Source organism: Pseudophryne corroboree, chromosome 11 (assembly GCF_028390025.1).
Source record: "Pseudophryne corroboree isolate aPseCor3 chromosome 11, aPseCor3.hap2, whole genome shotgun sequence".
NCBI lineage: Eukaryota > Metazoa > Chordata > Amphibia > Anura > Myobatrachidae > Pseudophryne > Pseudophryne corroboree.
In genome coordinates this window covers 148,688,087-148,712,998 of record NC_086454.1, presented here as the reverse complement: position 1 = coordinate 148,712,998, position 24,912 = coordinate 148,688,087, and the positions used below count along the sequence as shown (strand labels likewise).

Here is a 24,912-nt window from a genome sequence, read left to right as displayed (position 1 = left end):
TGGAGGCCGGGGCAGTTAGGCAAGATGGAACAACAATGGAGACCTCCACAGAAGCAGTGCCATAAGCACACTGGACACAGCAAGCTGAATAAATGCTTGGGAAGAGCTAGAACACATTTACGTATATTCTCTGTATATACTATTATGATAGATTGTGACCAATAATTGATAATGAGCAATTCTGAACATGTAACTTTTCCACCTAAAGAGAGGCTAAGAAATAAACCTATAAGGTACTAGGGGGAAAATGTAATAGAGTACGAGTTTACAAAAGTGGCGCAATTCTGGTGCCATGCTGACTCGTCAGAGCTCAGGAACTCTGACCAGTCAGCATAGCCCTATTCATTATTATTGGTCCTCTCATTAGCGGTGAGGTCCAGAAAGGCACATTAGCTTTGTCTATGAGGTGTTTTGTTTGCCAAGTACCCTGGATGCCTACATGGACCAAAGGAGACCTATCCATTGGAAAGAGTAATAAATGGGTAACAAATGCATGTGTGGGGGAGTGTTTATTTAATAGAATACTTTTTCTATGGTGTGTGCGTGTCCTGTCTTTATTCACATTTTTACAGGTGTCAGCGGACCTATGATGCTCAGGCATTCTGGCATTTGTGGTTCTCCAAGTGCTATCATGTCCTGGCAGTCTTGGTGGGACCAGTATATACTATTTACACTATTCATTTATTTTTACCTCTCAACCCAGTAGAGTAGAGAAGAGCCCTAGTACTAATGACCAAATTAACTACAAATCACAGCAGTCGCCATCCAACCAAACTGACTTTGCCGAGTACGATCTACTTATTTGTGACAGGAACCAAATTGGATATATTTCCATTACTTGGGTCAAGTAATAGACAGTCTTATTAGTGTTAAAGAGGAGTGTGCTTCAATGCTAGAGTGCTCCTATATTGAAGCCAGACAGCCACCTTTACCAAGATGGCCGCTGTAACCTTTACTGCAACCGCGTTACCCGGTGCCATCTTAGAATGTGAAACTGTGTGATGTTCTACACCAATAGGACATATCAACAGTTAGCATAATTTAGCTGATAATTTTAACTATCCAATTGGAATATAAGAAATGTAATTAATAGCAGCATAAAATAACTAGCTGCAACTCAAGGTTTGTGTAGACACAGTAGATCAGTAAACTCCTCGATTCAATATCAGAGGTAAATATTGTATTTTATAGCATTGATAAAATGATACTGGTCTCTATATAAATGCATCATGTGCTATTTTTGTCAATGATAGTGTGTGGTGTTCAAGCAACCAACGTTCAGTGGGCCTAATTCAGACCTGATCATAGATGTGTTAAATGTAGCACATCTACGATCAGTTTCACAGACATGCGGGGGCACGCCCAGCACAGGGCTAGTCCACCCCGCATGTCTGGCTCTGGCCCCCTCCCCCGCACAGGTGGCAGCGATGCTTTTGTACCTGAGGAGTAGCTCCCTACCAGCATAGCTCCTGCGCGTTGGCAGGGAGCTAATCGTCGCTTCCTGGGTCGCAGCAGCTGCGTGTGATGTCACGCAGCCCCCACGGCCCGCCCCCGCATGGTCCGGGAACGCTTGCATTGCCCGGACCGCGCCCCCAAAGCGGCGGACAAATGCCGCCGGCCCGTCCCCTCCCGGCCAGCGACCGTCTCTTCCTGTCAATCAGAGGCGATCGCTGGGCAGAGATACAGATCGCATCCCTGGCATGCACCAGCGCACTGCGGTGCCGGCGCATGCGCAGTTCAGACCTGATTGCCCGCTGTGCGATAACGCACAGCAGCGATCAGGTCTGAATTAGGCCCAGAGACAATTATTATAAAGTACTGTATTTATGTATGGTTCCCAGTGGCTGCATTGCAAATCGTCACTTTGGTTGAGTCACTAAGTCCACTCAACTTGTTACTACTTGTTAGTGAAGAGATCTTCCTCTTTTTCTACCCCTTAGGTTATTTTTGTCTTTAAGTGTCAGGCCCTGATAGGGATAGGAGGAAGTCACCAACCACAGGGCAGGCCTGGGACAGACTGATTACAAGGAACGGATACCAGAAACGTGGACCTGCGGTGCATACAGAGGACACTGGTAACAGAGAATTGAAATGATGATGATGTGATGGCTTGTAGCTAAAGTCTAACATTACCTATTTTTTCCACGAGTTGCAACATGACGCCTCCAATATGAGTGTCCCCAGTTACTCGGAGTGTTACAGGGTCAGCTTCCTCCCCGAATTCCTCAACATAGACTCTCAGCTCCCACGAGGAATCTATATATTCTCCACTGGAGGTCTGAATCCCAGCCATCTTCAGTCCACCTGTACATATAAGGAATAGATGCTATTTATGCCAAGGATCGCTTTAAAAGATGAATGGCATAACAGATCACAAATTTATTAATATTAATTGTAATAATTGAGATGTGTACATAACAGATATTGGGCCTAATTCAGACCTGATCGCAGCAGCAAATTTGTTAGCAGATGGGCAAAACCATGTGCACTGCAGGTGGGGCAGATATAACATGTGCAGAGAGAGTTAGATTTGGGTGGGTTATATTTTTGTTTCTGTGCAGGGTAAATACTGGCTGCTTTATTTTTACACTGCAATTTAGATTTCAGTTTGAACACACCCCACCCAAATCTAACTCTCTCTGCACATGTTACATCTGCCCCCCCCCCCTTCCCCTGCACTGCACGTGGTTTTGCCCAATTGATAACAAATTTGCTGCTACGATCAGGTCTGAATTAGGCCCATTGTTATAGAATTATATTTATGGAAAATCAAATAGCTGTGTTTAAATATTTGACATCTCAGTTCTAGTTTGGTTCCCAATAAAGTAAGGAGACATTTATCGGTTAATAATGTGTTACCTACATTTAAGGCAAGTAGACATTTACATGGGAGATTCCTCCAAGTATCTACAGAATTACAGTTGGATAGGGGGTCTCGAGACTGGTTATGTATATCGTACAAAGTGGTATGTTGTAGGCCTCTCTGAATCTGAGTTATTGTAGCTCCTGGGAGGGTGCATGAATAAAACTCTTCAACGTCTTCAAAGATCTTTGGGTTAATTTTCGGGGAGAAGGGTGCAGGTAGGAGTTTAAGAAAATCTATTCTGCAGATGTGGTACAATTTTTCTATGAACAGTGTAACTGATGGGGATGTGATTTTGGATTCATATCTGTAGAGTGGCATTTCTTTGTTATGAGTTATTTAACGCATAATGTACTGGCTGTACTAAAAAAAAAAATAAAAAAAAAATTTGATTCCCAACTCCAGTCCTCAGGGACATCTAACAGTGCATGTTTTGCAGATGTCCTAGTTGGTACACAGGTGTATTCATTACTAGCTGGCACATTTGAAAAGATTCGTAGGTTACAGGTGTTACTAATTATGGAGTATATGTACTAAACCTTAGAGAGAGATAAAGTGGTGTTGAAGTCGAAAATATTTCAGTACACACATCACGTACAAACTACACACAGATGGCCTCCGCGCACGTACTTGTTCTGCCGTGCGTGCACATATTCGCAATTTGCGTATGATCGCTCCCGCGGTCCTGCGTATTAGCGCGTGGTATGAGTAATTACGGTAGTATTTGTGATCGCATGGAAAAGCCAGAAAAACACATTACATATTTAATCCACATAGTGTACAATGTACACATAGCCCACATGCACAGCACCAGCGATTTATATTTGTTTAAATGGTACAGCAACAAAGGGATTCACCTTTACAGGATAGGAGGTGACAAAACTAGGTTATAATGTGGTGTTTGGTATCCAGCTGTAGGGTATTTTAAGAGCAATATTCTGGTGTTGGTTTGCAGAAGATCGCACGCTCCTGTGTATAGTTATGCGCAGGCGCAGAATATTAATATTAACAGTATTTACTGTACTCCTGATATTCGGCGGGAACCCAGAGGAGAACATCTGCAAGTGCACCTGGACCAGACATCGCCCACCTATTCAAACTGACCTATGACCTCTCCTGTACTGTAAACGACCATCCCTGTGACCAATGGACAAAGAGATTACAGTTCCCATTGTATTAGGTTTTGGACAAATGTATAAAAAGCCAGCTGCAGGCCCGGTCACTCTCACAATCTCTAAAGATCATCTACCTTGATGATTGAGGACTGGACCGGGAAGCGCAGGCGAACAAACGTATGTACCATTGACTGTAGCCTATTTCTCTTATTGTAATTGTATCTTTGTTGTAAGCCCCTTTTATCAATTATATGTTGGGGTCGGATCTACAATTGGTGTCGTGTCTCCTTTCCCTGCTAGATTTGTAAGTGTATTTTAGACACACGTGAAGCTGCATAGTGCTCATGGCGTGTACTCACCGCGAGATTTGTAAGTGTATTTTAGACACACCGTGAGCACTGCATAGTGCTCACCGCGTGTACTTTGTACGTCCGTCACGGCGTTAGTATGCAAAGTGCGTACACGGTACGGGACTTTGTACGCAAACTGAGTAATAACTACGTAGGTTAAGGATTGCATACAGTGGCCGCAGCAGCTCGATTTTAAAGTGTTTAGAGTAGGGGTGGGCAACATTCGCTTGTCATTGCACTGCTCTCAGACGCGGCGCCACTGAGGAAATCCCGGTCACGTCACAGGGTCAGCTGACCGGGATTTCCTCTGTTATCATGCACTGGGCGGCACGGGGGGCGGGCACTGCAGTGAGCAGGAGCGGCGGCCGAGAAGCGGTGGCCAGTGAGGAGAGGAAGCGGCGGGTAGCGAGCGGGAGCAGGAGAGGCCACATCAGCAGTGACTCTGGCCGGCAGCAGCGCAGATCATCGGACAGCGGGGATTGTCTGCCACTGTGACAAACAGGTAAACCCCCTGTCCAGCCAGCCCCTGGATCACTGCTTAAGCTGCTATATAGGTTTAGGGGTGGGGAGGGAGGGGAGTTAAAAACTGCAATAAGGGTTTAGGGGAGGGGGGAAGGGGGGTAGGGACTGTCTGCCGTAATGTGTAAAAACGGCGGCCCTGTCTACCGTAATGTGTAAAAACGGGGGCGCTGTCTGCCGTAATGTATAAAAATGAGGGCGCTGTCTGCCGTAATGTATAAAAACGGGGGCGCTGTCTGCCGTAATGTATAAAAAAACGGGGCGTTTTCTGCCGTAATGTGTAAAAACGGGGGCGCTGTCTGCCGTAATGTGTAAAAACAGGGGCGCTGCCTGCCGTAATGTGTAAAAACAGGGGCGCTGTCTGCCGTAATGTTTAAAAACGGGGGCGCTGTCTGCCGTAACGTGTAAAAACGGGGACGCTGTCTGCCGTAATGTGTAAAAACGGGGCTGCTGTCTGCCGTAATGTGTAAAAAGAGCACGCTGTCTGCCGTAAAAACGGGGGCGCTGTCTGCCGTAATGTGTAAAAACAGGGGCGCTGTCTGCCGTAATGTATAAAAACAGGGGCGCTGTCTGCCGTAATGTGTAAAAACGGGGGCGGTGTCTGTCGTAATGTGTAAAAACGGGGGCGCTGTCTGCCGTAATGTGTAAAACCGTGGGAGCTGTCTGCCGTAATGTGTAAAAACGGGGGCGCTGTCTGCCGTAGTGTATAAAAACGGGTAATGTATAAAAACGGGGGCGCTGTCTGCCATAATTATAAAAACGGGGGCGCTGTCTGCCGTAATGTGTAAAAACGGGGGCGCTGTCTGCCGTAATTATAAAAATGGGGGCGCTGTCTGCCGTAATGTGTAAAAACGGGGGCGCTGTTTGCCGTAATGTGTAAAAACGGGGGCGCTGTCTGCCGTAATGTGTAAAAAGGGGGGCGCTGTCTGCCGTAATGTGTAAAAAGAGCACGCTGTCTGCCGTAATGTGTAAAAAGGGATCTCTTTTTGAGTATTTTGTGTGTGGCCCTCGAATATTCGCTGGAAGTGTTAAGCGGCCCCCCAGCTGAAATAATTGCCCACCCCTGGTTTAGAGTGTGTTTTTAAGTATTGCTTTTTGTCCTGAAAGTAAATCAGCATTTACAATTGGGGACTCGAGCCGGTTTTTCACACACTCAAGGGCTAGCAGATCATAGCAGACTTTAATCTATCAGCAAAGGGTGGAAAGATATCTACGTTAAACCTTTTTCTGGTTGCTGGATGTTTTAAAACCCTATTTGTGTGCTGTTTTAATTTGCGTCTGCTCTGCTTGGTCTGCAGAGGTGCTGATAGAACCCGTAGGTAAACAGGAAAAAAGCTATTTAAAAAATCTGAGTAATTTGTTTTGGCACCAAAAGCATACACAAAGGGCACCGATATTTTGCATACCCTCTCACATATTGTTGTCACAAGGTATAGATTGCTAGACCAGTTTAGATCTGTGTGAAATCGGATACATTTGTTGCTATATAGATAAATTTGAATTAGTGTGTTAAGGGAATAATTATAAAAACACAAAACGCAGTTCTGGCCCAGTCATAAAGGGTTACACAGAACAAGTGTGGGTTGTGCTTGTGAGCGATTATAGTTTGTATTGCTCACATTTATAGAGGTTGTGTGATTTGTTTTATTGCGGACGCATGTTTTGTACACATGGCTCGGACAAAGTACAGGACCGCGCACGCAGCGTAAAAGGCATGCACGGTCGCGTGTTTACGCAAAGTTACGTAAGAGTGCGGACGCTAAGCAGAGCTGGATTAAGGCTTCGGGGGGCCCGGGGTACTTAAGACAGTGGGGCCCTTAAAATCTAAATTTAAAATCACAACATCTTCAATGAATACAAAGAAAATTACAATTAGGTGGTAAATTTTAAAGAATCTTTCAAATAAGAAGCATACACATGTATATATATATATATATATATACACACACACACACACACACACACACACACACACACACACACACACACAGTGGTCGAAGTGGAAATTTTGAAGTGCGGGTATGGAAATGTGAAGGCTGTTATTAAGCGCGCGCCGCCCTCCGGAAAAGGGTGTGTGGCCACTCAAAAGGCGGCATGCCCTTAAGTGTAGTGTACCACACCATATACCCCTTATACACATTATGCTCCACAATAGTAGGACCCCTTATACTATCTAGTAATGGTGCTCCTTACACATTACACATTATGCCACATGGAATGAGCCAAAATTCATATTCTGTCACATGGAATGAGCCAAAATTCACATTATGGTGTTCATTCCGAGTTGATCGCTGGCTATCATTTTTAGCAGCCGTGCAAACGCTATGCCGCCTCCCACTGGGAGTGTATTTAACCTTAGCAGAAGTGCGAACTAATAGATCGCAGAGTGGCGGCAAAGTTATTTTGTGCAGTTTTAGAGTAGCTCTAAACCTATTCAGCGCTTGCGATCACTTCAGACTGTTAAGTTCCTGTTTTGACGTCACAAACAGGCCCTGCGTTTTTCCTGGCACTCCTGCGTTTTTTTCGAACACTCCCTGAAAACGGTCAGTTCACACCCAGAAACGCCCATTTCATGTCAATCACTCTGCGGCCAGCAGTGCGACTGAAAAGCTTCGCTAGACCTTGTGTGAAACTACATCGTTCGTTGTATTAGTACGTTGCGAGTGCGCATTGCGCCGCATATGCATGTGCAGAAATGCCATTTTTTTGCCTCATGGCTGCACAGTGAACGAATGCAGCTAGCGATCAACTTGGAATGACCACCTATGCCACATGGAATGAGCCAAAATTCACACAGAATGAGATGAAATTCACATTTTTACACATAGTATGCAACAAAATTCACATGGAATGAGCCAAAATTCACATTATGCCGCACAGTATGAACCGCAATTCAGGTACAGGGAGAGTGACAGCAAGGACATGGGGACAGGGAGAGTGACAGTAGTGACAGGGAGAGTGACAGCGGGACATAGGGACAGGGAGAGTGACAGCAGAGACATAGGGACAGGGAGAGTGACAGCAGGGACAAAGTGACAGATAGAGTGACAGCAGGGACATAGGGACAGGGAGAGTGACAGCAGGGACAGGGAGAGTGACAGCAGGGACATAGGGACAGGGAGAGTGACAGCAGGGAGAGTGACAGAGAGAGGGATATAGGGACAGGGAGAGTGACAGAGAGAGGGACAGCAACGACATACAGAAGGGAGAGAGAAAGGCAGCAGTGTAAAATTACCTAATCAGCAGCGGCTGTGTGGAGGAAGCTGTGACTGGCAGCGTGGAGGATGAGGAGGTTGTGGTCAGCAGCGATGCAGAGTTGGCTGTGGTCGGCGGTGGATGAGGAGGCTGTGGTCAGTGATGCGGAGGAGGCGGCGGTGCGGAGCAGGAGGCTGTGGGTGCAGGAGGCTATGGGCGGCAGCACGTGGAAGCGGCGGTGCGGAGCAGGAGGCTGTGGGTGGCAGCACGTGGGAGGCAGTGGTGGTGCAAAGGAGACAGCGGGCGGCGGTGGCCTTTGGCGCGGCTCTGGTCTGCCCAACCGCGGTTATATCAAATCTGCCATGGACCGCAGCTAATCAGATTGGCTACAGTTCAATTGCACTGAATTTGAAAACTGTGGCAACGGGGGTCTGTGCTCGAAGTGGCAGTATGCCATACCAGCGTATGCCAGCCCACTTTGAACACTGTATGTATGTATATATATATATATATATATATATATACAGTGGTCAAAGTGGAAATTTTGAAGTGGGGGTATAAAAAAGTCAAGGATGTAATTATGCGCGCGCTCCACAAAAGGTGGCGTGGTCACCCAAAAGGGGCGTGTCCTGTTTAGTGGAACCCCTTATACTATCTAGTACTGGTGCCCCTTTCACATTGTAGCACACATTGTAGCACACTGAATGAGCCGAAATTCACATTGTAGCACACTGAATGAGCCGGAATTCACATTGTAGCACACTGAATGAGCCGGAATTCACATTGTAGTACACTGAATGAGACGAAATTCATCTTGTAGCACACTGAATGAGCCGGAATTCACATTGTAGCACACTGAATGAGCCGAAATTCACATTGTAGCACACTGAATGAGCCCAAATTCACATTATAGCACACTGAATGAGCCGAAATTCACATTATAGCACACTGAATGAGCCGAAATTCACCTTGTAGCACACGGTATGAGCCGGAATTCACATTGTAGTACACTGAATGAGACGAAATTCATCTTGTAGCACACTGAATGAGCCGAAATTCACATTGTAGCACACTGAATGAGCCGGAATTCACATTGTAGTACACTGAATGAGACGAAATTCATCTTGTAGCACACTGAATGAGCCGGAATTCACATTGTAGCACACTGAATGAGCCGAAATTCACATTGTAGCACACTGAATGAGCCCAAATTCACATTATAGCACACTGAATGAGCCGAAATTCACATTATAGCACACTGAATGAGCCGAAATTCACCTTGTAGCACACGGTATGAGCCGAAATTCACATGGTAGCACACTGAATGAGCTGAAATTATGACAGCAGGGACAGCCAGAGTGACGACAGGGAGAGAGACAGTAACGACAGGGAGAGAGACAGTGACGACAGGGAGAGAGACAAAGAGAGAGAGTGACAACAGGGAGAGAGAGACAGTGACGATAGGGAGAGTGACGACGGAGAGACAGTGACGACAGGGGGAGAGAGTGACGACAGGGAGAGAGTGACGACAGTGAGAGTGACAACAGTGAGAGTGATGACAGGGAGAGTGACGACAGTGACGACAGGGAGAGTGATGACAGGGAGAGTGACGACAGGGACAGTGACGACAGAGGGAGAGAGAGTGACGACAGTGAGAGTGACGACAGGGAGAGTGACGAGAGGGAGAGTGACGAGAGGGAGAGACAGTGACGACAGAGAGAGAGTGACGACAGAGAGAGAGTGATGACAGGGAGAGAGTGACGACAGGGAGAGTGACGACAGGGAGAGTGACGACAGTGACGACAGGGAGAGTGACGACAGGGAGAGTGATGACAGGGAGAGTGACGACAGTGACGTCAGGGAAAGTGACGACAGGGAGAGTGATGACAGGGAGAGACAGTGACGACAGGGAGGGTGACGACAGGGACAGTGAGGACAGGGACAGCAGGGAGAGAGGTGACAGCAGGGGAACATTACCTTAAATGTTGCTGGCAGCAGTGAACTGGCCGCGGGCGGCTGGTGAGCGGGAGCAGCGGGCGGCTGGTGAGCGGGGGCGGCTGGGGAGCGGGGGGCGGCTGGTGAGTGCCGTGCGCGCGTGGCTGGCTGCGGTGAACAGCTGTGAGCTAATTCAGCGCTCTACATAGCTGCCGGCCGTCGCGCAGGGACAGGGAGCACAATGTGCAGCAGGATGCCACTTCCCTCGCCTCCTGCTGCACTTTCTGGGCTCATTTCCTGGTCAGTGGAAGAAGTGGCGGTATACCATACCGCCGTATACCGCCCCACTTCGACCACTGTATGTATATATATGTATATATATATATATATATACACACACACACACACACACACATATGTATATATATATATATACATACACATATACACATACAGTATACTGTATATATACATATATACACATAGATATATACATAGATATATATATATATATATATATATATACATACTGTGTGTATATATATGTATATATATATATATATATATCCAACAGAAAAGAAGGCACTCAGAGACTGTTTCAAAGCGATAAAGAAAGACATCTGTATTTAAGATGTTATGACATCTAACGTTTTCGGAGCGGTTGCCCCGTCCTCAGAATAACATCTACATCTGTAGATGTTATTCTGAGGACGGGGCAACCGCTCCGAAAACGTTAGATGTCATAACATCTTAAATACAGATGTCTTTCTTTATCGCTTTGAAACAGTCTCTGAGTGCCTTCTTTTCTGTTGGATATTTACTTCTCTGAGTGGCACCTGAGCAGTTGGGACATTGTAAAGTGAGTGCCGGCATACTGTGGATGGGTATATATATATATATATATATGAGATAACCTAGAACCTAATACAGCTAGCCTTACTGTTTGTTTTTCCCTCTGCTGCTGGTGGCCTCTACTTTACAATAGGGATGCTGGCTGGGCACAGGCTGGCTCCACAGTCCACACACTGTCCTCTTTGATTCTGGCAGCCTGTGTGCCCAGCCAATGACTGAGCCACAGGCTGCTGCTCCACAGACTATTGGACAGCTGAGCCGTCGCTCAGCTGTCCTTCCTGTTTACACTCCCTGAGTGCGGCTCCAGCATTTTAATGCTTTGGTGAGCTGCGAGCCGCCGGGGGATGTATCTCAGCCGCTGCCCTGCGTGTGGAGCGGCTGCGCTAGGAGCGCTGCACCGCAGTTCGGACCAGAGATCTGATCTGCGGCGGCAGCGGTGGCGGGGGGCCCTTTTGAAAAAGGGGGCCCGGGGTACTTATCCCCGGGGCCCCCCTCTTAATCCGGCCCTGACGCTAAGTACAAATTACACAATAGTTCGTTCAATTAAAAGGTGGGGTAGTATACTTTAAATACAATAGCACATAACTATCCGATTTCAAAAGCAGATTAGTATAAGACTTTTGTTTAAACTGTACTGCCTCTGGGGTAAAGCTGACGATCAGAAAGAGTGGAAATTTTCTGTACAGAAAAACACTGTATTTGTGTGAGCTGAAAGTAAGAGTGAGTGTATTTGAACCCCGTGAATTCGGAATCCTGTCGTTGGTACACCAAGTAAGTGGAGGCTTGGCGGCGTGAGGCGGCTGACTCATGTTAGTATAAATATTGAAGTACGCAAATTGTGAGGAGATTTGCAGAGGAGCGTAATAGGGAATTGTGCATTGTGTAGTATTGAAGTAAAAAAAAATTTGGAGATCACAGACATCGGTAAGTGTGAGACTGTTCATTACACAGAGACATTAACACCTCACAGGGAGCAGATCAAGAATGGAATGGTTGGGTTCAGGGTCGGTGCTAGGGTGTTCGGCGCCCCCCTGCAAACTATAAATTTGCGCCCTCCCATATTCGCGCCGGGAAAAGGGGTGTGGGCTCACAAGTAAGGGGCATGGCCACACAATAGTACCCCCATTTAAAATTACACCACAATGTAGCACAATCTTATTCCTCTTATACATAATGCCCCACCCGTAGTAGTAGCGTCATATGTAATGCACCCCAGTAGTAGTAGCATCCTTATACATAATGCCCCCCAGTAGTAGTAGTATCCTTATACATAATGCCCCCCCAGTAGTAGTAGCATCCTTATATGTAGTGCGCCCCCAGTAGTAGACGCTTCCTTATACGTAGTGCACCCCCAGTAGTAGAAGCGTCCTTATACGTAAATCCCCCCTAGTATTAGTATCGTCCTTATATGTAATGCCCCTCCCCCAGTAGTAGTAGCGTCGTTACGCGTAATGCCCCCCCTGTAGTAGTAGCGTCCTTATACGTAGTGCACCCCCAGTAGTAGAAGTGTCCTTATACGTAATTCCCCCCTAGTAGTAGTATCGTCCTTATACGTAATGGCCCCCCCAGTAGTAGCGTTGTTTCACAAAATGCCCCCCCAGTAGTAGTAGCGTCCTTACATGTAATGCCCCCCCCGTAATAGCGTCATTATACGTAATGCCCCCCCAGTACTACCATCCATAAAGTGTGCGTACACAGACATACCTCACACACACACAATTCACACACACATACACACCCACCATATACATACACACACCGTATGCACACACACACACACACACACACACACACACACACACACCCACCCACCATATACACACACACACCATATATACAAACACACACTTCTCTCTCACCCTCTACTTACCTAAGCCAGTCTCCCTCGATACAGCAGCCTGGTCCGTGTAGCTCCGCCCCTTTTTGGACCGTTTAGCTCCGCCCCCTTCCGTCACGTACACAGCCGCTGCCACACAGGTGAGGGGAGGGGAGGGAGGAGGCTTTTCACGCTGCAGCCTCCGCTGCCAGTGACTGTCACAGTCATACAGTGACAGACACAGCAGCAGCAGCAGGGGGGCCAGGACGGCGCAGCAGGGAAGGGATGCAGAGCATGGGGAGCGCCTCTCCGTCCCAGCGCCTCCCTGCATTGCATCCCTTCGCTGAGCGGGTAGCGCCGGGCCTGGTTGGGTTACATCCTGTCTTGGAAATAGTAACTCCTAATAGGAGAACCGATAGTCAGGGAGTAACCCTCACCTGGAATAATGCAATGTATTGCCCGTGGACCAGATCAGAGCTGCGGTCAATCATTTCAGAATTCCCCGATCCCCAGAAGCATTTAGTCAGATGTCAGAAGTATATAAAGGCTTTGGGTAATGCCCATGAACCAGCAAACAAAGATTGGCGGATACTTTTGAAAGCGTGCCTACCCCCTAATATTGACACCCACAAATTTATAACGGATTGTAAATTAGAGTCGGATATTCCTATGACTGACGAACACAATCAGGAGAATGTGGAACGAATTAACATGCAACTAGGATTGTATTTCCCCACTACTGTTAAGTGGAGAAAAATTTTCTCCATAAAGAAAATGAGAAAATGAAATAACATCTGAATATTTCTATAGGGCGTTGCAAATAATGGCTAGATACACTGGGGTATCGGATATAGGGAACGATGAGAATTACAGGGAGGTGGCTGTCTCTGTGCTAATGGATGGGCTCAATAAGGCATTGAGGGCCAGGGTGCAAACCTCTTTGCCAAATTGGAGAGGGGTCACAGTAGATAATCTTCTAGAGTGTGTTATGGAGCATCACAGGAATATCACTATATGCAGGGAACAACAGGAGGAGAGGCTGAGGACTGAAAATACACAGGCTCTTACAGCAAAGTCCCTACTACCTGAACCCCAGACCACTGATATTTGGAAAAGATCAAGACTATGTTACACTTGTAGGAAGGAAGGGCATTTTGCCAGAGATTGTAGGAGTAGTAGGACACATAGTCAATATAGACCCCCTAGACAGAAAACACAAGCCACATTATTAAACACATAGACGGGACCAAGGGACATATAGTAAGGAATCACAAGCCATATAGAAAACACAGATTCGGCTAATGGGAAAAACGGAACATATGCAACATTACCCTTTGACAAAACTTGCTGGGGTCAAGATGGGGCCTCTAAACTTTTGCGTCTTTCTCTAGCAGAAATGGCCCCTGATTAACTGAACAGGAGCTTTGTTAGATATGAAATACATATAAATGTGCTCCCGATCAGGAAGTGCAAAGTATGTTAGTCACCCACAAAGACTAATGTTACATTTCACTGTTCTAGATTCATGTCCATCACAGGTAGAGGAAATTATCTCAAAGATACCGGGTTCCCTATGAACTTAGGATGGACAGGACACTGGATTGATGGCTGGGATAGTCCCAGTAGAGATATCACACACATAGAATTTTTTTTTTAGGGGAGTAGACCAAGTAGAAAAGTCATTCCTCATAGTGCCCAATCCTGTTGTCAAATTTTATAAAATCCTCTTTGCCTCTACAAACTTATCTGTTACTAACCTCTATGTGATTTTTCTTCAAAGTTTCCTCCTCATCTCTTACGTTCACCGACAGGAGGGTACAATACATGGATCCGATTACAGTTCAAACGCCACATGCCTACTCTGTCCTTCAGAGTTCTGCCCAAATACAGTATATCTCACCAGCACAAGGACACCAGTATTACTGCAGTGTGCCTGGTCATGCACAAAGGGTGGAGAATGAGAATACTGGTGAAGGGAGACTGTGTACAGACACCGATATGCATGATGGTGTGACAGCCTGTTGGTGAATGCCAAATCTGACATTTTTATTTTTATTATTATTATTTCCCTCTCTTCTCTCATCCAGAGACAGTTTACTTCACACAACTGATAACACACAACAGTAAAATTGCAATGAAAATTTGTGTTCTCTACAGGAAAAGGAGGTCTGGAAGTCGAACGGGTATGGCCAGGAGTCCTCAGGACTTTGGACAGGTGGACACGGTAAGCCAGTGGCCCCCAGAGCATATCTTCCAAGTCTAGCTGAGGCGGCACACGGTCTGACTCATCTGGGCAAAGAGGGTATGTGCAAGCTGGTAATAGCCTACTGGTGTGTGCCAGGATTCTCTTCTCATGCAGGTAAGAGAGCAATGACATGTTTTCCTTGCTTGAGGAAGAATATTGGTAAGACAATACCAACAGAGCCATCCCATATCCCTCCTACAGACGGACCTTTTCAGGTAATACAAATCGACTTCCTACAGTTACCACCCTGTAGGAATTTGAAATATGTGTTAGTCTGTATTGATTTGTTTTCCAACTGGGTAGAAGCGTTTCCTGCAGCCACAAATACTGCTACGTTCACTGCAAAGAAAATTTTGCAGGAATTTGTATGTAGATATGGTATCCTTAGAATGATTGAAAGTGATAGGGGAACCCATTTTACAGGTGAAGTCTTTCAGGTCATGTGCAGACTGATGGGAATTAATAGCAAGCTACATACTCCGTAACGACCACAGGCGAGTGCAAAGGTGGAGAGAATGAACAGCACTATTAAGAACAAGCTGAGCAAAGTGATGGCTGAAACTGGATTGCTGTGGCCAGAAGCTTTGCCACTAGTGTTGTACAGCATCAGAACCACTCCCAGGTCACCGCTTAACTTATCACCCTTTGAAATTCTTTTTGGTCGACAACCTCATGTAATGATAGACCCCCAGGATGATATGAAATGCAATAATGAAATAACTGTGCAATACTTGGAAAGGATGAGCCAGCAGCTGAGAAATCAACAAAGAAATCTAAAGCTGGTGATTCCTGACCTTTCCCGAACAGTAATTGTCATGACATTGAGCCTGGGGATTATGTGATGATACGAAATTTTCTACGCTCAGGTTGCCTCATTGACAGGTGGGAAGGACCGTACCAAGTCTTGTTAACCAGCACTACAGCATTAAAGGTCGCCGAAAGAGAGACTTAGGTCCACTCGTCCCACAGCAAGAAGGTCGCTGACCCGGAGAAAACTCGTGACAAAGAGCAAGGTGAAGAGAACCTCATATCACTAGAGAGTCTATTCCGGGGAAGTTGAGAGGCAGGACTGTTGAGCGGCACCTGAGCACGGAGAGCAACAAGATCAAGGACGGTTGTCGCACCACTTTTCTTTTTTCACCTCCCCACTGCATTTTCCTTTCTTTTCTCCTTCTTATCTCCCTTCTTTCCCCTTAACGAAATGGATCTACCCCAAGAGACTGCTTTTCGGGTTCTGCTAGTAATTCTGTTTTTAACCAGGACAATCTGTTTTGGTGAGGGTCCCAGAGAGGTCAGCAAGGATCTGGAATGGGTTCTGATGGAGAGTACGGATTTGTAGGGTCTCAGGAGCAGCACAGCACTCGAGTAAAGGCTGGTATCAGTAAGCGCTCTGGTAGTCATGGAGCTCGGAAGCAATGTGAGGGGTTATTGTCTGACGAATATTGTATTTGTAGAAATTGTGAGAATATAGTCGAAGATGGGTGCATCCGGAGATCTCAGTCCAACATTAATATCGATATGGACCGACATCCGTTGAGTGATTACCACTCATTAGTGGGTAAGGTCTTAAACCAGACAGAATGTTGGGTGTGCTCACAGGTACCTCAAGGACAGAGTAAGTCAGGATTAGTACCATACCCTTCAGCAATAGATGAGGTACTCGAATTATGGGGTGGGAGACCGGTGGACAAGAAATTCAATATATCTAGGCCCCCTAGCTTGAAGCTCCACCAGTACAACGTAGATAGGTCCCTGTTGTGTTTTAATATTTCCAATTACCGAAAACCAGGAAATTGGGAAGAGACGTGGAATAACCAGACAATGACTTTTTCACACAGAGCTGATAGGATTCCTATTGACTCTGAACTTGTACGCAAGATAGCCAACAGTGGAAAGTATTTTCGGTACCGATATACACGTGGAAGCAAAACCATGTGGGTTGGAAAGGTATCGCAGGGGTATTGTGCCCACATCATTCAGCCCGATACTTGTACTGAGCAAATGAGAGAACTAGGGATTGGTTTCTTTACATGGAAAGTTTGCAATATGGTGATGTTACTTTTTGTCCCCTATGTTCTCCCAGATGATGCCTATTTCATATGTGGGAGGAAAGCGTACAAGTGGCTTACTCCGAGCTATGAGGGATTGTGTTACATTGGAAGGGTATTACCAGAGGTCATGACCATAACCCACGACAAAATGAAAGACGTTCACCGCAGTGCTCAGACTCCTTATACTCATACCCACTATGAACACATCATCAAGAGACACCTCATAGATAGGGCAGAGCACGCAGCCTCTGATTTGATCCATGAATCCGCCAGGATTCAGTTCCTTCTCGCATTAGATATTACCCGTACTGCCAGAGGAACTATAAATTATAGGTACATCCATGCGCTAGCGAACTTGATAGACAATATCACCGAGATGTATGATGACACCTTCAGGTATACGGGAAGGGAGTTACAAGCCTACAAGAAGGAACTGATCCAGCACAGGATGGTCCTTAATTATGTCACAGCCATGACAGGTGGGTACTGTGTTACCCTTGCAACTCAATAGGGTGTGAAGTGCTGTACATATATTACAAACAGCACTGATGACCCCACGGAGATCATCGATCAGAAGATAGACGAGATCTTGCAGCTGAAGTGGGAGTTCAGGAGGAAGCACAATCTTACCTTAGCGACTGTGGGTAATGAACTGACTGGCTGGGTCTCATGGTTGAACCCACGCAAATGGTTCTCAGGGTTAGGAGAGTGGGCACAGAATGTTATTATGAGTGTGGGGAAGTTTCTCCTTTGTATCCTGGGAGTCATCATAATTATTGGCCTGATATTTAGGTGTGTTCAAATTCTAACGCGGCGCAAGCACAGCACAAATTTGATGAGTCTAAGGAGCGAGAGCGCTGTTACAGCAGCAGATTTGATTTATGATCCATCCATAGAGACAGTGTTATGATAAGGATTGTAAATGAATTTCATGGCCTGTTTCTTTCACCATTTTTCTCTGTCTCCCCCTCTGCCCAGATACATCCAACCGGAACAAGATGTCAGCCCTACCCATAATGTTTATGTGAATGTATTGATTTTATATATATATATATATATATATATATATATATATATATATATGACTTATCCTCATCTCTGCAACCTCCAGTTAATGGCACACATAGCCGACAGGTGTTATCCACATATACTAACACTCAAGCTCAGTAGTGTTTGTTTGCCCAAGTACAGACCCTTAATACGGGATGAGAAGGATTTAATGTATACTTCACAATACCTCAAAGCTTATTTAGAACATATACGGCACGATGATACATGCCCCTCAGACATTGATTCATACATACATGCTTTTTACTATCACACTAGGTTACACATTTCCCACCTACCGCTCTCCCCCGATCATCCAAACTTGTATATATTGTGTAGATAATATTTTCTGTTTAGTAGTAAAGTGTGGCAGTTATTGATGACTGCCAAAGGGTGGACTGTCGAAGTCGAAAATATTTCAGTACACACAATACGTACAAATTATACACAGATGGCCTCCTTGCGCGTACTTGTTCTACCGTGCATGCACATATTCGCAATTTGCATATGATCGCTCCCATGGTCCTGCATATTAGCGCGTGGTATGAGTAATTACGGTAGTATTTGTGATCGCATGGAAAAGCCATAAAAACACATTACATATTTAATCCACATAGTGCACAATGTACACATAGCCCACATGCACCGCACCAGCGATTTATATTTGTTTAAATGGTACAGCAACAAAGGGATTCACCTTTACAGGATAGGAGGGGACAGAACTAGGTTATAAGGTGGTGTTTGGTATCCAGCTGTAGGGTATTTTAAGAGCAATATTCCAGTGTTGGTTTGCAGAAGATCGCATGCTCATGCGAATAGTTATGCGCAGGCGCAGAATATTAATATTAACTGTATTTACTGTACTCCTGATATTCGGCGGGAACCCAGAGGAAAACATCTGCAAGTGCACCTGGACCAGACATCCCCCACCTATTCAAACTGACCTATGACCTCTCCTGTACTGTAAACGACTATCCCTGTGACCAATGGACAAAGAGATTACAGTTCCCATTGTATTAGGTTTTGGACAAATGTATAAAAAGCCAGCTGCCGGCCCAGTCACTCTCACAATCTCTGAAGATCATCTACCTTGATGATTGAGGACCGGACCGGGAAGCACAGGCGAACAAACGTATGTACCATTGACTGTAGCCTATTTCTCTTATTGTAATTGTACCTTTGTTTTAAACCCCTGTTATCAATTATATGTTGGCGGGTCGGATCCCAACTTCCTAAATACAATTGGTGTCGTGTCTCCTTTCCCTGCTAGATTTGTAAGTGTATTTTAGACACATGTGAAGCTGCATAGTGCTCACAGCGTGTCGTTGTGTGTGTATGCACCACGTATACTTTGTACGTCCGTCACGGCGTTAGTACGCAAAGTTCGTACACGGTACGGGACTTTGTACGCAAACTGGGTAATAACTACGTAGGTTAAGGATTGCATACAGCGGCCGCAGCGACTTGATTTTAAAGTGATAAAGTGTTTTTAAGTATTGCTTTTAGTCCTGTAAGTAAATCAGCATTTACAGTGGAGAGAGGTAAAGTATCAGTCAATCAGCTCCTAACTGTCATGTTACAGGCTGGGTTAGAAAAACAGACCCCCTATATCACTTGTGATACTGAGTAGTTCTGTAAAACATGCTCTGTTAGAGGTCCCTGGGGAGTTGGGAAACACTGATCTTAGAGAATCTTAGGATGTACAGAAACGGGTGAGCTATGTAGATCTATATTCAGAGACATATTTCCTTTAGTCATACGATGACAGCACTGGACTATGGTAATTTTCTGCTCTATGCTGGACCCACCTCCTGAACATGTGACATCATGATGCCACGCTGAGGACACCATGCCGCCGCCGCCACCGGGAAGAAGCACTGCTCTGAGCTCTAATGTACTAATGCACATCGCTGCCCAGCGCCACGATTCTGATCGCATATGTACTTGCATATGTGATCAGCATTGCGGAGGACAGCTCTTCCGATTAGAGCTGTCCTCCACGATGTGCAGCGGCACCCTGACTTCCGGGATTTGACCCCAGGGGGCAAGCTGCGCATGTGCAGGGTGACAGGGGTGGGCGCGGGGCATGCTGGGAGGGATCCGATCGGATCCCTCACACAGCGTTGCAGAGAGAAGCCCATAGGCTAAAGCTGGCAAACCCCACCGTGGCTCTGACCTGCCGGCCGGGCAGTGGTGCAAGTAGAAAAAAATGTCTTACGGGTACTGTGTGGGTGTGGCCAAATCCACATGGGGCATGGCCAATGAAAATGGGGGTGTGATACACATATGGGGGGAGGGGCAGATACACATATGACCCCAATAGTGCCAGATACACGTTGCCCCACAGTGCCAGATATATATTGTCCCACAGTGCCAGATATACATTACCCCACAGTGCCAGATATATATTGCTTCACTGTGCCAGATACAAAAATGCCCCCAGAGTGCCAGATACACATTGCCCCACAGTGCCAGATACACAAATGCCCCCACTGTGTCAGATATACATTGCCCCCCAGTGCCAGATACAGAAATGCACCCACAGTGCCAGATATGCCCCCAGTGCCACATACAGAAATGCCCCCAGTGCCAGATACAAATGCCCCACAGTGCCAGATATGCCCCCCAGTGCCAGATAACCCCCAGTGCCAGATACACATGTCCTCCCATTGCCAGATATCCCCCAGTGCCAGATATGCCCCCAGTGCCAGGTATTCATGCCCCCCCAGTGCCACATACACATATTCCCGCAGTGCCACATATGCCCCCAGTGACAGATACACATGTCCCCGCAGTGCCACATATGCCCCCAGTGCCAGATACACATGTCCCCCCTTTGCCAGACATGCCCCAGTGCCAGATATGCCCCCGGTGCCAGGTATACATGAAGCCCCCCCCCCCTTCTGCTCACAGCTGCTGCTGTCTTGTGTGTGTGAGGGGAGGAGAGCACAGCCTGCGCCTCTCCTGCCCCTCAGGGTCTGGCGGGTGCGGGTGGCTCAGTTCAATTCAGCGCCGATCCGTGAGCCAAACAAAGCTCGCGGTCCGCGAGCTCCGATTTGCTCACGGGCGTCACTGAATTAAACGAAGATACTACGGGGCAGGAGAAGCGCATGCTGCGCTCTCCTCCCCTCACATCAGTGGCGGTGCGGCGGTGAGCAGCAGAGGGAGGGACGGGGAGTGGCGAGGTGCGGCGGCCCGTCGGTGTGGATATACACACATTACTGCCCCACATATATATATATTTATATACACTGCCCCAGGCCGCTGACTGTTTTAATAGTATATATACATATACTAGACTAGTACAGACAGTACACTGTCTGTACTAGTCTAGTATATATGTATATATACTATTAAAACAGTATATACATATACATACCTACACACTATATATATCCAGCTCCACACCAAACTGCGCTGACCTAACGGCTCCCCCGACCTGAGTGTGTCTCTAACTCACCGCCGGCGCCGCTGCTCAAGCCTCCTCAGTCCCGCCGCGCCCAGCCAGCCCCCAGCCGCGGGAGCGTGATGACGTCATGATCACGCTCCCAGCGGCTGAGAAGGGGAGGCGGCGATGCGGAGGCGCACAGCGGAAGCAGCGGGACCCGGGGAGCGCATCATAGACCAGTGAGCGGCGCGGCCTGGCGGAGTGGGTACGGCGTACCCGCGGCAAAATTCTTACGGGTACGCCGTACACGCCCACTTGCAGACCTGCGGCGGGGGAATAGTGCATCAGAAAAATGCGGTAAACGGGAGTTTACTGCATTTTCCGTTTAGTACATCCCACCCCTAGTCACTGCAGGTTTTCGTTTCAGACACTCTACAAGCCAAATGCAGGTGCCATGGGGCAGAAACAGTGCCACCCCTAAGGCTCTGTGCCATGGGTGGTGGTACGGTCACACACCCCTAGTTATGGCTTACCCATCATTAAGGTGCTTTGTATACATATAAAGCAGACAGGGTAGTAACTAACTAGGTGTTTGCCGAGTGAGCTAGAACCACAGCGCAGATACAGTGCATAGGCACTGTGGGCGGAGAACCGGCAGATCCCCCCGTCGCCACACGCTTCCACCGCGACCTGGCAGTGGGGGTCATTCCGAGTTGATCGCTAGCTGCTTTCGTTCGCTGCGCAGCAATCAGGCAAAAAATCTGCACTTCTGCGCATGCGTATGCGTAGAAATGCGCACGCACGTCGTACTATTACAACAAACGATGTAGTTTCACACAAGGTCTAGCGAAGCTTTTCAGTCACACTGCTGGCCGCAGAGTGATTGACAGGAAGGGGGCGTTTCTGGGTGTCAACTGACCATTTTCAGGGAGTGTTCGGAAAAACACAGGCATGCCAGGAAAAACGCAGGCATGACTGGGCGAACGCAGGTCGCGTTTGTGATGTCAAAACAGGAACTGAATAGTCTGAAGTGATCGCAAGCGCTGAGTAGGTCTGAAGCTACTCAAAAGTTGCACAAAATTATTTTGTAGCCGCTCTGTGATCCTTTCGTTAGCACTTCTGCTAAGCTAAAATACACTCCCAGTGGGAGGCGGCATAGCGTCTGCATGGATGCTAAAAACTGCTAGTGAGCGAATGACCCCCTGTAGCAGATACACTGCTACTAATAGATACTGCAGCGGTCAGCAGTGTGCAGTCTCTACTCTGTGTGCTCTGATTCCCACCTCATCGTCACCTGCTGCATTGGGGAGGGACTTCCGCCAGGCTCTGAATCACATGAGCTGTTCCCTGGCTGCCGCGTGGCTGCTGTTCACCACAACAGTGTGCACAGTTTAGTACACCTGCCCCATAATCTTAGACAGCAATTTCACCTGACCGCATTTTTATAACAATAAAAGGTTCATTAAACATAATAAACATACAAATATAACCAGGGATTTATCTGCAGTATCCCTGGTGATATCTCCTTTATCTAAAGAAAAAAAAAACACACACAAAAAAACCCAACAAAGAAAGGGTTTATCATTGCTTCACATCACAGAGAGACCCCATAATCACAAATAATTCCAATAAAGGATGGATGCTAGAAATGATTTGTCTTCAGCAGTATTGCTAATGGATCTACTACATGCCAGCAGTCATCAGAAAGGACTAACATACAAATAACTTGCTCTTCCTAATGGGTCTATTAATCATCTTGTAATTTCTACAAAAGTAGGTTAAAATTATTGTAAGAATTAAGTATCGGGTCATTCATTGCAAAGGTAACGCAGGAGATATCACAGATGCTTACCTCTCAGCCCCAATCTGACCCACTGTCCCCATACACAGGTATAGGAACCTAAATTCATCAAGCTCCGAAAATACTACATTTTCCAAGCTTGACCGCGGCAACCTACGGAAGATGGAGTTTGTTCCAGCACCCCTGCTTCTTCCAATAGAAAGGAGGTCTGGGGTTGGAAGAGGGATCAGATCCCTCCACACATGCTGGACTCCTTCTAGTGAACATGGGGTTCTTCTACGCATGTGCGAACTCCAGGTCACTCATGCACACTACTGCTGTGTAGCAGTGATAGGAATGGCAGCCAGGGACAGCTGATCTTCAGATCAGCTGTGCCCGCATCGCAGCAATGTTGAATTGCTTTGGTGATTTTGTATCCACTGCTGCTACTCGCAGCAAATTGTATACTTAATTATACTTACTTATCGGGTCTCTGACAATTAACATGATGAAAAGGCATAAAACAAATAATGTCATAAAAACAAACTGCCTATTAGACCAATTTATCTCATCACATAGGAAGGATGTTTGATACAGGGCATGATCACTAGTGAGCACTAGGCTTTATTCAGCTTGGATCGCTATTGAGACAGAAACTGCGATTTTCTCAGAAGCAGGTGAAGAGCCGCTTAGAAAAGTAAGACGCCCACTGATGCTTTCGGAAATTTGCATATACATTCGAATAATTGAGAGGCATTCACAGAAATCGAGTACCATCGACAATTCCGGTTGACCATGCATACGCAGGATATAGGTGACAGCAGTTGTAGCATCACCATGAATTGCTGGCTTATTGTAGCAATAGCCATAAATAGCAGAAAGTCTGTCTTCCCAATTGCTCTGCATAGCGTCTCCATTGCCAGCCGGACAGCAAAAATACCGCCACTGCAGTCATCCTGTGGGACCGGGACATCAGCTTCCCATAGCCGCCGTTGCACGGAGCGGTGCTCACACTGGACAAAATACGACTACACTGCCAGAAAGAACTGCCGGGAGATATCCTGTGAGTATATTGTTCATTACCCAAGGACGCTTGGGTTTCCCTTAAGCAATTGGGAAGAAAGACTTTCTGTGATTTCTGGCTATTGCTACACTAAGCCAGCAACTGACACATTGGTTACTCCATGAAGACTCTTTTGTGCTAATAGATACATAAATACTTGGACTGATACTTTATAAACGAAGTGTCCATAAGCCAAATAACAACATTGGCTGTATCCAATTATTAAGAGCGCTCTTTTTCTTCAATAGGTTTCTATACAAATGACTTTTGATAGATGTTGAAACTGTGTTTTTTAATGTATGCTTATTAAATGCCCTTTATAAGATTTTGTCTATATTCCCGGCTCGTTGATATGATTAATGTACATGTGGTTTATTTTATCCCATGAGCGCTGCTATTGTTTCATTTTGTATTTTGTATAGGCTAGAATTGCATATTTGGATATAATATTGCTGAGACAAACAGGTCATATCATAGTAATATGTGCCATAATGATTTGCTGTGGCAACACCTATACACAGGAAAACCATATGTGAAGCAAGTAAATTCTGTTTCCTGAAATGAGATTGTTCAGTTCTGTAGATCATTCTCTTATACCCCTTTCAGACATGCTCCAAATTCCCGGGATTTTGCACATGAACGCGCATCAACCCGGGAATTTGGTATATCTGAAAGGCGCGACCTGGGAATTTG

General features: G+C 46.4%; 1 protein-coding gene across 1 annotated transcript in view; it reads right to left on the bottom strand.

Annotated features, from left to right (window-relative positions):
• The window catches only part of FERMT3 (FERM domain containing kindlin 3), a 152,259-nt gene that overhangs the window by 116,631 nt on the left and 10,716 nt on the right, over nt 1–24,912 (bottom strand). The window contains exon 2 of the mRNA XM_063944942.1: nt 2,134–2,304. Coding sequence (XP_063801012.1) covers nt 2,134–2,293 — 160 coding nt within the window. The 5' untranslated portion in view covers nt 2,294–2,304. The remainder of the gene's footprint in view (nt 1–2,133; nt 2,305–24,912) is intronic.